The following is a 17,179-nucleotide window of genomic DNA, read 5'->3' as shown; positions in this document are numbered from 1 at the left end:
ACCTCTGCCTCTCTCTCTGTCTCTCATGAATAAATAAATAAAATCTTTAAAAAAAAAAGAAGAATTTCCTCCCTTTTTAAGGCTGAAAATATTCCATTGTGTGTGTATACAACATTTTGCTTGTCTGTTCATCCAGCAGTAGACATTTGGTTGCTTCTGCATTTTGGCTACTGTGACTAATGTTGCCAGGAACATGGGTGTACATATATCTCTTTGAGACCCTGCTTTCGATTTTGGGGCATATACCCAGAAGTGGAATTGCTGGATAATACGGTAATTCTGTTTTAATTTTTTGTGAAACCACCATACTGCTTCCACAGCAGCTGTACCATTTTTACATTTCCACCAACAGTGAACAAGGGTTCTAGTTTCTCCACATCCTGGCCAACACCTGTTATTTCTGGTTTTGTTTTGTTTTGTTTTTTAAGATTTTATTTATTTATTTGAGAGAGAGAGAATGAGAGACAGAGAGCATGAGAGGGAGGAGGGTCAGAGGGAGAAGCAGACTCCCCGCCGAGCAGGGAGCCCGATGCGGGACTCGATTCCGGGACTCCAGGATCATGACCTGAGCCGAAGGCAGTCGCTTAACCAACTGAACCACCCAGGCGCCCCTGTTTTGTTTTGTTTTTTGATAGTAGCAGTCCCTGATGGGTGTGAGATTACTCCTGTTTTGTACTGGCTTTTTAAAAAAGTCAATGCAGTGTCCTCTTGCACAAATTGTGATATATTTTATTTTTAATTTTTTCTAAAAATTTTATGTATTTGAGAGAGAGTGTACGTGCCCACGAATTGGGGGAGGGATAGAGGGAGAGAGAGAAGCAGACTCCCCACTGAGCAGGGAGCCCAACATGGGGCTTGTGGGCTTGATCCCAGGGTCCTGGGTTCATGACCTGAGCCAAAGGCAGACATTTAACTAACTGAGCCACCCAGGTGCCCCTGCAATATGTTTTTAAAGATTTATTCTATTTCTTATATTATGTCTGTTTCCCAGGACTACCATTTGCTGTCCTTGGTATTTGTGAAGGTCACCTGTAAAGCTGCGGTTGAGCTTTGCTCTGGAGCATTGAGTGGATTAGAATGTGCTCACAGTAGGTATCCCTTTGGGAGGAGAAACAACACATCTTCAACTAGGGGTTCAGTCATGGTTTAGGAAGTTGGATGTTGTTATCTTCTAGGTGGAGCTGCCTTCCTTTCTTTTTTCCCTTTAATTCATGTCTTGTGGCCTACTAGAATTACCTCAGGCCCCACCGTTGTCCTTTCTGTCATCAGGGCTGACCCAGGAAACTGTCTGTGGGCTGAGTGTACCTAGCAATCACGTGCAATGTAAAGACCCTCTCTGGATGCAAATTCTAACCAAATCAGAAAAGACCGTTATGAGACAGGGATATTTAAACAGCAACTGAATATTAAATCATATTAAGGAATTAGTGTTGCTTTATAAATAGGATAATGGTACTGTGATTATATTAAGAATCCTTATCTCTTAATGTTACATATTGAAGTAATTACAGTTGAAATGATATGTCTCAGCTTTGCTTTAAAATAATCCAGTGGGGCGCCTGGGTGGCTCAGTTGGTTAAGCAACTGCCTTCGGCTCAGGTCATGATCCTGGAGTCCCGGGATCGAGTCCCGCATCGGGCTCCCTGCTCAGCGGGGGGTCTGCTTCTCCCTCTAACCCTCTTCCCTCTCGTGCTCTCTGTCTCTCATTCTCTCTCTCTCAAATAAATAAATAAAATCTTTAAAAAATAAAAAAAATAAAATAAAATAATCCAGTGGAGGGGCGCCTGGGTGGCTCAGTCGGTTGAGCGTCTGCCTTCAACTCCAGTCATGATCCCCGGGTCCTGGGATCGAGCCTTGTGTCGGCTTCCCTGCTCAGCAGAGAGTCTGCTTCTCCCTCTCCTTCTGTCTCTCCCCCCGGCTTGTGATTTCTCTCATTCACTATCTCTCAAATAAACAAAATTTTAAAAAAATAAAATCCATTGGGGTGGGCGTAGATGAGTAGTTCTCAACTCAGGGTGGTTTTCCCTCCAGACGACATTTGGCAATGTCTGCAGATGACCTTGGTCATCACAATTGAGGTTTTCTACTGACACCTAGTAGGTAGAGGCTAAGGTTGTTGTTAAACATTTTACAGTGCACGCGACAGCCCCCTACAACGGACAGTTATCTGGCCCAAAATGTCATTATCATGAGGTTGAGAAACCCTGATAGAGATGAAAAGCATGTAAGTGCTAACCCTGAAGTAAAGTGGTAAATACACAGGGATGCATTGTAATGTTCTCTTTACACGTATGTGAGTTTGAAAGTTTTCCATAATACAGAGTTTAAAAATATATGCACAACTTTTATGGGGGCGTACAACTTATATGGGGGCGGGGGAGCACTCTCTTGACAAATCCTCCACTCTGTATAGGGTGCTGTTTTCCTAGCTGAGGCTGGATGGGGCACCACAGCTTGTTACCCAGCCTGTGGATGTGCTGGCCCTGCATTGACAAACCTTTGGTTAAATACCATCCTGCTACCCCAGTGCCCACTCTCATCCCCAGGCCTGGCTGACTCTAAGCTTGAGGTGTTTCAGCTGGATGCTCTTTGGCTCTGATTGATCTCTGCCGCAGTCCAGTCAGTCCCTCTGCATTGTCTTTTTTAAATCCCTGTTTCAGGTCTACTAATGCCACTCTTTGTTGCCTTCCAGATATGCTTTTCATTCATTAGTATTTTTATATTTCTTCTAGCATTTCAGTGTACTTTTGGGAAGAGAAAGAAGTAAAATTATGGATTCAATTCCCCATCTTGAGCCAGATGTCTCTAATTACCTTCTTTGAATGCCTGGTGTACACCCCTTTGTGATTGGCATTTAACAAAGACGTATTTAGTGATAGATCATTAATCTAGTATTTTAGTGCCAAATGTGTGAGAAATTCTGTCTGGGTTTTAGGTATATGGTGAGAAACAAAGCAGATATGTAATTCTTGCCCTTGTGGAATTTATGGTGTAAAGGAAGGACACTCATTAATCAACTATACTCAAATAAATATATAATTACAAAGTGTGGGAGTCATTATCAAGGGCAATAACTGTGTTTTGTGAGAAGAACAAGGAAGATAACAGCTAATGCTGACTGTGAGTACATAATGTGTGCTGCTTACTGTGCCAAGAACTTCACATGGATGATCTCATTTAATCTTCACATAACTCATTTTAGCGTTAAGGAAGCTAAAACTTAGGATCGTAAGTTAGTTTTAGGAAGTCAGAAGAGACCTCTTTAGGAAGAGCAACACTTGAAGTGAGAACTAGGTGAGTAGGAGGTGGCCAGGCAAAGAATGGAGGGAGGCTATGTAGAGCAGAATGGAATAACATGTTTGAAGGCCTGCAGAAGGAATGAACTCAGCATGAAGGGTGCCAGCGGCTGAAGCGGAGTGAGCAGGGAGAGCGTAGCAGGAGATAGGGTGAGCAGGGGCTTGTGGGGGAGGTTGTTCTAGGCTCATGTTCTAGGTCATTCTAAAGGCTTGGGAAACCAAAAGGTCTTACAAGAGAGGAACATGATCTGGTTCGCTTTCTTAGAGACCACTCTGCCTGCTTTGTGGAGAATGGATTGGCAGTAGACAGGCTTACAGTGATCCAGTTGAGAGGCTAGGGATTGAGACTACAGTGATGGCAACAGAATGGAAAAAGGCAGACAAATTGGAGGCATTGGTTTCAGCCCTAAAACATATTACTTGCAGCTGGGTTGGATATAGATGATAAGTAAGAGGAAATCAAGGGGGTATCCACATTTCTTCCTTGAGCAGCAGGGTGGATGGCAGTGTTCACTACTGAGTGGTGAGGGGAAGGCTTTAGACACAGAAGGTTTGCATTGCCTGTGAAATTTAAGTGGGGTGGCATATAGGCTCAGAAGAGAGGTCTGACCAAGCAGTGCAAATGTGGGAATTGCTAGTGTATCATTTGTGCTTACAGCCATCTGTCTGATCAGATCAGCTAGATAGAGTGCAGAGAAGAGTGTTGGGGACGGAGCCCAAGGAAGTCAGACACTTCGAGACCTGGTGTTAGAAGAGGAACAGCTAGCAAGGTTAAAATGAGATGGAGCAGCCAAGAGATAGAAAGAAAATCAGAAGCGTGCTTTGTTGTGGAAACCAAGAGATGAAAGCTCTTCAAAGAAGAGGGAGTAGTTAGCCAGTTTGAATGCTCATTTTCCGATGAGAGCCACATACCAGGGTGTGTTTGAAAATTGCCATTAACAAAGAAGCATGGTGGGGCGCCTTGGTGGCTCAGTCGGTTAAGCGTCTGCCTTTGGCTCAGGTCGTGATCCCAAGGTCTTGGGATCGAGTCCCACATGGGGCTCTCTGTCAATAAATAAAATTTTAAAAAAACAAAGAAGCATGGTATAATACCTCCCATCTCTTAAAAAAACAAAACAAAAAGCTCTCCATCCCACATCCCCCTCCAGTTGCTGTTCATTCTCTCTGCACTCTTAAGAGTGGTCTCAGTTGAGTAGTTGGTGAGGAAGCATAAATGGAGTGAAATAAAGATGGAAAGAGAAGACAGTGAGATACTGACTCTTTATTTGAGGTGAGGACTTCTACCATATAAATAGTCACCAATAGCTGTTGTCTCGTCAAATCCAGTTTCACTTCTCTGTGAAACTCACCTACTTAATCTGTTGTAGTATCTGATTGAGTGGATTACTCCCTCCTTGAAAAATTCTTTTCTTGGCTATATTTATGACACCATATTCTGCTGGATTACTTCCCACCTCATGACTACTGCTTATGAGTCAGTTTAGCTAGCTGATCTTTTAAAAGAATGTAAATCCAGTGATATTTGTGCCCTGTTCAAAGCCCTCCAGTCACATAGTGCTTCTCATCACATTCAAAATTAAATCCACACTGCTAACCATGGCCTATGAAGCCCCAAGTCTTCCGGCTCCTGCCCACCTCTCCAGTCACATCCTGTACTAAAACTGGCCGTTGTGCTATTTCTTGAACCCGCCAAGCTGCTAAGGGGTGTTATGCTTGCTGTTCCCTGTGCCTAGAAAGTTCCTTGCCCAGATCTTTGCATGGTTTACATCTTCACGTTATTTAGACCTCTGCTCAGTATAAGCACTTCCGACTTTCCCAAACTACTCTAAAATAACCCCCTCCAGCCCACCAGTCTCTATCCCGTTACTCTTCTTTTCTTCGTAGCACTTGTCCCTGTCTGAAATTGTGTGTTCACTTGTTTCTGAAGAGTGTGCTGCTCCTTCCCCCAGAATGTAGGCCCACAAGTCTGCTTAATCACTTCCCTGTTCCCAGAGTCTGGAGCAGAGCCTGGCATACAGTTACTGGGCAAGAAGACAAGTCACTGAGGTGACAGTAATGAATGTAATCCAGACCATATGTGATAGGATTGACCTTTACGTGGGAGGGACATGCCCTCCCTTTTAGCAGAACGGGAAATGGTGAAGATGGTTACAGACTCAGAGTGGTTGTGTGTGTTCATGGTGGAGATGTGGGCCTGGAGGAGGATGAGTCAGCACCTGGTCAGCTGCCATGAGAAAGGAGGCTAAGTATTGGGTGGTTAGGAAGCCAGGCCCTGTGGAATGAAGGGAGGAGTTGTTCTGTCTTCAAGCCAGATGTTGCTGTAGTTGGGCTCCTTCCTGGTAAAAGGTGGCTGTTGAAAGTGGTAGAAAAGAGTACCCAGCATTTTTAGAGACATAGGGCTTAAGGATCTAATACTGTCTCCTTGCTTTAATCAGGAACAGTATTCTCTGTGCCAGGAAACCATTTGGGTTTACAATAGGAAAATTGTCTTTTTTCCTTCCTCTCCCATCTTCCTCTAGATGGAGCCCATTGAGCCTGGGACAGAGTACATCGTTAGCCCTGCACACCCAGCTTGCCATCAGGATTGATGTGTTCATGCTTTCAAATATTTGAGTATTTTTTATGTGCTAAGCACTGTTTTAGGCTCTATAGCGATGAAGGAAATAAAGTCTCTGGCTTCAGAGGGTTTTTAATCTAATGCAGGGAGACAGAGTAAACAAATGTATAAGTCAGAGATGGGATGGGTGTATCATCCTAGGTGCTCAACCTACCTTTTCCCCTTCCACCCACACTGACCCTGGGGTGGCAGTGGGAAATGTTCTCTCACTCTATCCATGCCCTGCCAGCTACAGAAGCATTGAATGAGCCCTTCTTTCTTATCTGGGTGTTTCCCCGAGCAGCTGACTTGAGCCCTCCATTGCACACAATGGTAATGACATGTTTTGTTCTCTTCGGTTTCAGATGAGACGCCAATTATTGCAGTGATGGTGGCCCTGTCCTCTCTGCTAGTGATCGTGTTTATTATCATAGTTCTGTACATGTTAAGGTGAGCATGCTAAATGCTAAGGTGAGAATGCTAAAGCTTCTGCATTCTCTTGGATTCTGCTTCAATACCCCAGGGTCTCATTAAGCCCACACAGTCCAGAAGATAGTAGGATAAGGACAGTGAATGGAGGGGAATGGTTTATGATATTAAGATTAAAATTCTACATAGAAGTGGTTTAAAAGCTCTACATAGTTTTCTTCAAGACCCAGCCCCTCCCCTTTGCTTCCATCTGCCCAAATCCAGTTCCCCAATTCCAGTTTAACCTAAAGCCCAGGAAGGTAGTTTGAGGTTGAGGGAAAAGCTATATAGTCTGTGTTATTACTGATAGGTTATTTAAGACCCTCAGATCTAGCTTTACTGAAGCAACCCTCAACAGTACCCGATTAGAGATGATATGGTAAATAGAGACTTATTCTATTTCTAGTTGGCGGAGGGAGAGGTGTTGGGGACAAACCTAGGATCTAGGATCCCTGAGCCTGGTGTGCTAAACTGAACCATGTGAATTACAGAGTTCCCCTTTCTGGCTTTCTCCAGGGTCCTCTAGATATTACACTCAAACAGGGAGAAAAGGCAAGGAAGGGGGGGAACCCAGCGGAGAGAAAAGGGAGGTGCATTTGTCTTCTTCCTGCTGAAGTTACTGCCCTGGCTAATTTGGATTAACTCCACCCTTATCTTTGGTTTAAGCTGCTCTCTGCTCCCTGTGTTCTTTTGCAGGGATAAAGAGAGGGGAACCTTACACACCCCTACAGTTTGTGATGTGTCTCCACCGTTCTGCAGGAGACTTGTAGCCAGACCTGTGCCCACCCATCTGAAGCTCTGGGCTTCTCTCTGATTGCACTGGGGAAATACCAGGATTTTAGTTTGATAGGGATATTCTTACCTCCCCTCCACTGCATTCTACCCACTTGACTGTTCTCCACCTGGTGTGGTGGTCATCTCCAGCGAGTCCTGGACTTGGAGCCACACGGAGGAGCCATACAAGCCAGAATATACTGTTACGGCACCTCCGTTGGATTCTAGTGTGCTGAGGATGAGCAGGAACATCCAGAGGCACTAGGTCACCATGAAGTGGAGTTGGCTCAGCATGGGCAGGACCTGTCTGTAAAAGAGCATGTTTATTTGGTAAAGGAGATTTAGGAAGCTGAATTGATATGTGGAAATATGAAGCCGGTGATTGGTCTCCCTTGACTCTGTGCTTACTTTTTCACTATGAACATTTTCTCATTAGGTTTAAGAAATACAAGCAAGCTGGGAGCCATTCCAATTCTTTCCGCTTATCCAATGGCCGCACTGAGGATGTGGGTAAGGCACCCCTCAATGACCTGGGGAACCTTCATGGAGAAGAAAAACAAGAAATTAGGGATTTCCCCATCCTAAAAGGGGTAGAGGGAAGACTTGAAGAAAGCAGTCCTAGTTCTTGGAGGCCTGGTGCATGAGGTAGAATCCCCAATTTGGTCTCCAGAGTACCTGACCAACCTCCCCCCTTGTATACTGCAGAACCCCAGAGCGTGCCACTTCTGGCCAGGTCCCCAAGCACCAACAGGAAGTATCCACCCCTGCCCGTGGACAAGCTGGAAGAGGAGATTAACCGGAGAATGGCTGATGACAATAAGCTCTTCAGAGAGGAATTCAACGTGAGTTCTTTGCTGAGGCTGGCGTGTCAGCAGGGAGGAAGGCAGACCAAAGGTCAGGCCTTTTGGGTCATGAGGTAGAAAACAGGTTTCTAACGGGTTAAGAGGTGAGAAATTTTCTACCAGGTTTATCTGACTCCTTTCCTATGTGATTATAGACAGGAAATGAAATAAGATTTGCCTTACCTCTCTCCTCTACCCATCCATCCATCCATTCATCATTGCATCTATTACTTTGTTTAATAAATACTTATCAAGCATCTAATATGTGCTAGGTGCCAGGGATTTGCTGGGGAACAAAAACAGATCCAGTCCCTACACTCAGGGAACTTGCCGTCTAGTAGGAAAATCCCCATAAACAAGAACAAAAATAACTGTTTAAGTTCAGACAGCAATATAGGACATGAAGGACTGGTACATAGTTGTAGGAGTCTGTATTAAGAGGTGGCTTTTTGGAGTCTGAAACAGGGGTCCCAGAGTGTCTTACGTAACAGACAATAGGAGTAAATCAGTATAGAAATGAGGACCATGGAAGACTACCAAGCACAGGCCTCACGTGGGGTAGATTTGTATTTTTTTTTTAATAACTCCCTTAAGGAAGCTGAACATGTTTGCGGATCTACCGGTTGGTGTGTCCAGCCCACCAGTTCTGATCCCAGTTCAGAACTTCCTTGAAGAAATTATGTTTTAACTGAGGCCTAATCATAGGCAAGGGCATTGGTAAAGGAGAGTGGGGAATGTTCCAAGCACTGGAAATAACAAGGGCCAAACTATCACTAGTGAGGGTGGGTAAGAGAAGGGCACATTCGAAAAATAAAGAAAGCCTATATGTGGCTTAGGGCAAAGGCTTGGGTAGGTGGCAAGAGAGGAAACTGTGGAAGAAGACTAGGCCAGACTGTAGATGTGGATTATCATAAGTGAAGTGAAAAGCCATGGACCAACCAGATTTATATTTTGGAAAAAATATTTCTGGCTGCTAAATAGAGAAGAACCCGTGGGGAGACCAGAGTAGATGCAGGGAGTACAGTTAGGGGCTGCAACAGTTTAAAAACAGAGGTGCTAATAAGTTGACATAAAGTGGTAATGATTAGAGAGAGGGGATGGACATAGAGGAACAGTTCCAGAGTTGGCTAATTCATCAACTTTGGGCATTATTAAACTCTGTTTCCTTTACGTCTCCCACTCAGCCATGTGTCAGCTTTGTCTCTTAGCCTAGCTCCCCTCTTGTTGCCAAAATGGCTTCCCCAGTTCTAAGTGCCACATGGAGGTATAACAAGGTCCAGTGGGAAAAGGATGACTGTTTCTTCCTGTGTGTCTCCCTTTATCAGCGAGGAAAACTTTCCCAAGAGCTTCTGAAAACGTGCCTTGTTGCATGCTCCTTCTTAACTCAGTCACAAGTAAGAGAAAAATAGGCTTACTGCAACCACTCAGATCAATCCAGATCATTCCTGTGTCATGTAGGGGATAAGCAGTCAACCCCACAGAATGGGAGCCATAGTAGCAAGGAGGAAGGGAGGAATAGTTATTGGGTAGGTGAGTCACCCCTCATTTCAGTTCTGTCACTGAAGGGCTTGGAGTGGAGAGTGATGTGGTCAGATTTGTACTCTGAGAGAGTCATTAGCTACAAAGTGGAGAAGAGAATAGGAAGGAAGCAAGAGTTAAAGTAGGAGACCATTTACTAGGCAAGAGTTAATGGAATAACTTGGACTCATTTTTTGGCTATTGGAAAAATGTCACTGTTTAATGCTCATTATTGATTGAGAACATTTACCTCATCCCCCAAGATGACACCCCAGCCTTAGCACCAGAGCTAGATCCCCAGTAGGCACCCTACTGTTGCATAATCTGTAGTGCCCACTGCTTCTAGGGTATAGGGTATGTGACCCTATTGCCAAACTTCTTTTTCTGTGAAGTGAGTTGTTTGGAGGAATATTGCCTGAGGTAAAGCATTCCAGTAAATCCCTGGATGGAGGTGGTATTCCTAGAGGCACGGTAGGCAAATTGAAACAAATATCGTGGTGAGATCCCATTGCCATGCTACCATGGCCACTATGCTCGTGGGCTCATTGGGCCAGCACTGGGGTAGTGAAGGAAAGGGCTCAGCAACATCTCCTGGGTTTTTAACAGTGAGTGCTGTCTGGTGAGCATACACATGGAGCATAAATATTTCCTGTCTTTCTTGTTCCAGTTATCCACCATCCAGGGATCAGCTTAGATCCTGACCTCCAGTGAGGTAGTGTGATACCTTACTTGAAGTTCTGTCTCCTGAAAGGATTTCTCTTTTATACTCATTCAGAGTCATCCCTTAAGTAGATTATCCCATAGCAGTCCACTTCTAGAGTGGGCCAGTTTATCTCACAGAGCCATTTGTGCACTAGGCTGGACTTTTTTCTTCTGTTAACTGTTGATATCATTGGGAATTCATGTGTCTGTTGAAGGAGTGGCTGTATGGCAAGTGTTCTGTACACATCACTTCCATCTGGAGGTAGAATTCTTTTGGACATGTCCAAATTTGTGGCTTATGGAATCATGTGATACTTAGTTGATGGACAGCGAAGTCACTAGGATATCTAGTGACCCATGGTCAGGCATATAGTCTCTACCAGAGCCCAGTGCTAAGCTCGGAACATGATCTTGCTGCTAGGATCATGGTTTTGTCCCCAAATCCTAAAGTTTTTCATTATGATTTTCCTGCTCCAGCCTTAAGCACAGACACTTAGGGCCCCACAAGATCAACCAGAGTCTATTTCTCTGTGGCCTGGGTTAACTGGAGAGCCTTCTCTTTTCAGGTCACTTAATAAATGAGTCAGGACACCAGCATGTGGTATATGCTGTCTTCAGAATCCAAAATGGCTCAATAAGCATCAGGCCTTCCTAAGGGATGGGGGGGAATGGACAAGGAACAGCACCATGTCTTTTATGCTGGAGGGGATATCCTGACATGCCACAGGCCTTTGACTTTCAGAAAACTTGGCAGAAGTGGCAGGCCACTGTATTTTTATGTCCAGCATGTACATCTAACATACATAAATACCTGCTCTTCAAGTCCTGTCAGCTTGATGTCATCAGCATAGTTGTCAGGGTGATGTCCTGTGAAACAGACAAAATCCTGATGAACCAGATCACATCAGAGAGATGTCAAGATAATTTATCACTGAGGCTGCTCCTGCCATGAGAATGGGAACTGCTTCATGTAGTCTTTGTGCACCATAAAGGAAAAAAATATAGCTATTAATCAATAGCTATATTCCAGGTACCAGCAGTTATGTTAATCTGTAGGAAAGGAGAGTGCATCTGGAAAAGCACCTGCAAATCAGCAGTTCTACATGATTCATATATTATAATCCACTGACATCCTTAAACACTGTCGGTCTCTTGTGCTAGTCTCTTTTGTAGTTTGCATGTGGGGAGGTGGTGATAGAAAGCATCAGAATAGCTAATACTAGTAATCACTGAGCACTTGCTTCACACCATCACTAAACTCACACATATAAATGTACTGTCTCATTATCCTGCAACTTGTAATCTTCTGTAGCACTTAGGACCTCTGTAACTCACCAAGAGACTTAGGACCTCTGTAACTCAGCTTAGCCTTTTGGTAAAGAGATTACTGCTCCAGCTTGCATTTGCTCTTGCTATTTTAATGGTCCTTCTTATCCATTGGCTTAAGAGACCAGTCAGTGTGAGTATTCTGCCACTTGTAGATAGCTGTCCATCACCCAGCCTACAAAGGCTCCATTCTAACTAGCATAAAATAGTGGCATTCTGGGTTCCCAGGAATTAGGTAGCTCAAGGCTGGAACGAGTAGATCCCCAAAGGTGTATTTTCCTTTACCCAGTGGAGTTACCATGATAAATGGGTGTAGATTCTTAAGAGAAGAAGAAGAGGAAGTTCATGGTATATGAGTGTTGATGTTATGTGAAGTTCTTCCTTACACATGCCTAACATTGAAGGGTTCCAGGTCATGAACTGACTCACGCTGGCAGTTGGATGCAGAGGGACCCTTTCTCTAGCTTGGCAGTGTAGTCAGGCCCCCTTAGTTCACCTGTACTGGCTGCCTCCCATTTCCATTGTTGGGAGCTTCACAATGACTTATCCACAACTAGAAATGTCTAAGCGCTGGTGACTATGGCCTCTGAGGCTCCTTCCATCCCAAGGAAGGATGAGAATCCCATTTTGAAGCTAGTCCCTTCCACGAGCATCTCACTTTGGTGAAGACAGTCACGAAAGCACTTCTGAAAGATTCCAGTGCTTTGCTCACATGTGTGCCCTCTCTGGCAAAGCACGCGTGGTGGATCCCATCAGGGGTACAGTGAAGGTGTCTGCAGGAAGGTTGAGCCTCTTGGAGCCCCGGTAGCACTGATAGCCCCCACTTTGTGCCAAGGGTTTTCTGGTTTTTCATGGTTACCTAGCTGAATTTAGCATTCAGTCCAGGTTTCACTGGCCAGCCTAGCCTGCCATTTTGTGGTCAGTATCTTGAGCTGTTACATTATGTGCCGAAGAGTTAACCATATCATAACTAGAAATTTGGCCTTATCCAAAAATGATGCTCTTCCCTCTGTGGTCTAAGATGTCCAAAATCTATATCCGTTAGTCCTCTGATTTTTGATGATCCAACTCAAAGAATTCCTGCATTTTCCTCTAAGTATTAGCCCTTTGCTTTTCTTTTTGTTTATGTATTTTAACCTCCACATTGTATTGTGCTTGCATCCTGATTGTCCATGAGCGATGAGAGCTGAGTCGCAGGGCATTTGTCTTCCTCATGAAAGCAGGGTGCAGTAGAGAGCATACTAGGGAGTTTTAGCAGTTGGCTTTCTCCAACTCCTCTGTTTCAGCACCATCGTCGTCTCACTTAAGGCCCTGGCTTTCACATGAGCGGCCCAGGAAACATGGGAATCCCACTGGCATTAACATTCAGCAGCCAGCAAGATACTGAAATCTTAACCTTTGGTTCAGCAAAATACACAGCACAGTCAAAAAGACCCTAGGTTTTGTGCTGTCTTTGGAGATAAACATTTGATGTTAGAGCTGGGCTTTTATTTCATTATCTGATATTGTCAGAATTACCCTACCCCTTGGTTTCAACATTCCATCATCTCCTTTTAATTTGGATTCCCCTACCTCTTTCCCACCAGTTCGAACATACCCCAGGTGATTGCAAGCAGTAACTGAAGAAACTGTTGTGCAGTTGTGAACTAGGAGTGGCTTGCTCTTTCCCATCCTGAAAACTGGTTGACAGTTCCTTTCCCTTCATCTGAACCCAGTAATCAGGTTCACATACCCACATTTCTCCCCTAAGTCTCCCAACCACAACACCTCTCTCATATGAAACTGCTAGGTCAGTTAAGATCTTTTATTTAGGGCACCTGGGTGGCTCAGATGGTTAAGCGTCTGCCTTCGGCTCAGGTCATGATCCCAGGGTCCTGGGATCGAGTTCTGCATCGGGCTCCCTACTCCTTGAGAGCCTGCTTCTCCCTCTGCTTCTCTCTCTCTCTCTCTCTCTCTGTCTCTCATGAATAAATAAATAAAATCTTTAAAAAAAAAAAAAGATCTTTTATTTAAAAATAAGAGAAGTCAACTCAAGCAAATTAAGGAAAAACAAAACAAAACAAAACCCCAAACCATCAATTGGGAAGACTCTGGGGAAGCTGACAGAATCAAAAACTGAGGTAGACTACCAAACCTTGGGCAGAACAGGCCCTATCCTGGTGGCTCTGGGGCCCTCTAGGGAAGCCTCTGTTCTTTGTTGGTTTCACAGTCCTGAGAATCCGGTTTGGCACAGTGTGGCTCAGGTGCAGCCGTGCCTGCATCCAGCCCTGGCAGGGAAGAGAACAATAACACTTAGGGCAAACACACCGATTTGTGTCTATTATCAGAATAATATGCTTAGGGCGCCTGGGTGGCTCAGTTGGTTAGGCGACTGCCTTCGGCTCACGTCATGATCCTGGAGTCCCTGGATCGAGTCCCACATCGGGCTCCCTGCTCGGCAGGGAGCCTGCTTCTCCCTCTGATCCTCCCCCCTCTCATGTGCTCTCTCTCTCTCTCTCATTCTCTCTGGCTCAAATAAATAAATAAATAAAATCTTAAAAAAAAAAAAAAGAATAATATGCTTAAAATCATGGGGTGAGGAAGGCCTTTTTAAGCAAAACACAAGATTCAGAAGGCACAATGGAATATATTGGAAGAAAAGAAATACATTAAAGTATTAAATATTCCTATGAAAAAGGACACCATAAAAAAGTGGCCAGCTGAGCACCTGGGGGGCTCAGTGGGTTAAGCATCTGCCTTCGGCTCAGGTCATGATCTCAGGGTCCTGGGATCAAGCCCCTCCTCGGGCTCCCTGCTCAGTGGGGAGTCCGCTTCTCCCTCTCCCTCTGCTCCCCCGACTTGTGCTTGCTTGCGTGCTCTCTCTCTCTCGAATAAATAAATAAAATCTTTAAAAAAAAAAAAAAAGTGGCCAACTCTGAGAAACTGTTTGCCACAGGTAGAAAGAGACTTGTTCATAATACATAGCTGCTACAGACCTGCGAGACAGTAAACATTGCAGTAGAAAAATTAGTAGTTCACAGGAAAAAAAAAAATGATCTGTAAACCTATGAAAAGGTCTCAAGGAGCTGCAGATTAAAAGTAACCATTATTTTGGGCCTGTTGGATTTGAAAATTTAAGAAGATTGGTGTCAGGTATGGGCAAAGATCTGGGGATACAGATATTCTTATGCACAAGTAGAGCAAGTTTAAATTGGTATAACATTGGAAGGATGACTTGGCAATATCAATCAGATTTCAATGTTTACACTATCTGACCTAACTTCTGGGACTCTGACAGAAAACCAAATATGTATTTGCACAAGGTTGTTCATTACAGCATTATTTATAATAGCAAAGAAAGTAAAATGAAAAGCAAATATCTATCAAATAGCAGATTGGCTAAATGATTTCTTGGATCTATTATGAAATTCTATACTATCATTAAAATAAATGTCTCAACCTAGGTCTCTAAGTCATTGTTAAGGGAGAAAAGACATTGCAGGGGACTATACCTGGTATAATCCCCCTTTTAAAAAAATACTTTTTTTTTTTTTAAGATTTTTTTAAGTAATCTCTATACCTAACATGGGGCTCAAACACAACCCCAAGATCAAGAGTCACATGCTCCACCAACTGAGCCAGCCAGGTGCCCCCAAAAGTACTTTTTAAAGTCTGGAAAAATACTGTGAGCTATGAGCAGTGGCTTTCTACAAGGTGGGTAAAAGACATAAGAAACATGATAGAGGGGCGCCTGGGTGGCTCAGTCGTTAAGCGTCTGCCTTCGGCTCAGGTCAGGATCCCAGGGTCCTGGGATTGAGTCCCGCATCGGGCTCCCTGCTCGGTGGGAAGTCTGCTTCTCCCTCTTCCACTCCCCCTGCTTGTGTTCCTGCTCTCGCTATCTCTCTCTCTGTCAAATAAATAAATAAAATCTTTAAAAAAAAAAAAAGAAAGAAACATGATAGGGAACTTTCACTTTTTACTGAATTCTTGTCATAACATTTTAAAAAGCGGTTTTTTAATATAGTAAGTGAAACTAATGGAGCTTAGCTTTAGCATAATATCCACTGTACTTTAATGAATACATAGGATATAGAATAAAGAGTTGATGTTCCCAGCTTGAGTTGTGCCAGGAGTCTTGTGATCAAGTCTCTGTGAAAAGGAATATCACTAAATGCGAAGTTGTTCTGGAGAAAAATTGGACCATGAGGGTGAACAGCTGAAGGAGTAATAAGCGTAAGACATGACAGCTGTGTTCAGATATTTGACAGGCTAAAAGGAGAGTGTGCAGCTTCTCTGTGAAGCCCCACCGTGGTTGAAATTTCCAGGTGATGGCGTTCATCCTAGAGTTATAAGCTGGATTTTTTTATTGACCAGCTTTTGTCTTAGAAGCAGTAAATTTATCTAAAAAAGCCACCTGTTGAGGTCCCTAAAGCATGTTCAAGGTTTAAAAAAAAAAAAAAAAGGCAGCAAAATTTAGTTAGTTCCTGAGAGAAAGGGGATAGGACAGAGAAGAGAGGGAAGAGTGGAGCCAGTGAGATGATCCAAATGTGTGCGTTGCAAGATGTGACACCCTCCCTGCTGCAAGTCTGCATCCTTGTACAGACAGCTTAATTCTTGGACTTCCAGGTGGAGAAGCATGTGTGTGTAATTTGAAAATTTAAGAAGAACTGTGTGGCGTCAGAGTGAGGTGGAGGCCAAGTAGCCTCTCCATTGACAAGTTGTCTTGAAATAAATGAATCAGAGCCGAAGGCCTATGGGAATCAGCAGGAACTGTGTCAGGCGCTTTGGAATTCAACAGTCCAGGGAATTGGGGGTTAAGGGTTTCAAGGGACAGAGAAGGCTCCAGCTGACCTCTAGGTTTTCCACTAGTCAGGACAAGGGAAATAGAAAAGAAATGTGTATCTGGCTTTTGTGTCCTTCTAAACAGAACTTTCCAAGATGTGATGAACTGCCTTAAAAGGGAGTATATTCCCCGTCATGGCAGAGTGCTCGGGCATTGATGACTCCCAAGTTAGAGTGTTGGCAGGGGGATTTGGATTTAGAAAAGAATGAGACCCAGCACTGTACTGGAGATCTTAGGCAGCATAATGAGGCAGAAAAAAAAATGAAAGGTATTAAGGATTGAGGAGGAAGAAACAAAATATGCATTTTTTCCAGAGGAGAATATTGTCCTTGGAGAAATCCAAATATTCATCAGATATATTATTAGAATTAATAAGTTACTTTAGCAAGGTTGATAGATACAAAAACAAGATAAAAAGTTAATGCATTTCTATACATAAGCCATGATCAAAAACTAATAATTTTTAAAAGATGCCGTTTACAGTAGCATCCAAAGTGTAGAGTACTTAGGAATAAATTTAACAAAATATTTGTAAAATCTTTGGAGAAAATTATAAAAATATTTGAAGACATTAAAGAAAAATCCTAAACTAGTAAAGAGTTAAGGTCAGTGGATTAGAAAGCTCAATATTGTAAAGATGTCAATTCTCCCCAAACTGGTATATAGATTCAATGCAATTCCAATAAAAATCCCAACAGGTTTTTTGTGGAACTTGACAAGCTGATTCTAAAATATATATGGAGGAGAAAAAGATTCAAGAATAGCCAAGACATTCCTGAAGAAGAAGAACAAGGTGAGGAGACCTGCCTTACCAGATATAAAGAGTTATTATAAA

The 17,179-nt window shown here is 43.5% G+C and overlaps 1 protein-coding gene across 8 annotated transcripts in view; it reads left to right on the top strand.

Annotated features, from left to right (window-relative positions):
- The window catches only part of PTPRA (protein tyrosine phosphatase receptor type A), a 166,870-nt gene that overhangs the window by 109,991 nt on the left and 39,700 nt on the right, over window positions 1-17,179 (top strand). For 6 of the 8 annotated variants that reach the window (XM_045885512.3, XM_045885508.3, XM_045885507.3 and 3 more), the window contains 3 exons: window positions 6,258-6,342; window positions 7,571-7,644; window positions 7,840-7,976. In XM_045885512.3, the coding sequence (XP_045741468.1) occupies window positions 6,258-6,342; window positions 7,571-7,644; window positions 7,840-7,976 (296 nt within the window). Of the gene's footprint in view, window positions 1-961; window positions 1,089-6,257; window positions 6,343-7,570; window positions 7,645-7,839; window positions 7,977-17,098; window positions 17,138-17,179 lie in introns of those variants that run through there. The other 2 variants (XM_045885511.2, XM_064572905.1) reach the window with 2 other exon arrangements.

Source organism: Mirounga angustirostris, unplaced genomic scaffold (assembly GCF_029215605.1).
Source record: "Mirounga angustirostris isolate CCGP_5_RB_7025 unplaced genomic scaffold, mMirAng1.0.hap1 SCAF_10, whole genome shotgun sequence".
NCBI classification, from domain to species: domain Eukaryota; kingdom Metazoa; phylum Chordata; class Mammalia; order Carnivora; family Phocidae; genus Mirounga; species Mirounga angustirostris.
The sequence above is the reverse complement of the archived record's forward strand: the minus strand, read 5'-3'. Positions and strand labels throughout refer to the sequence as shown.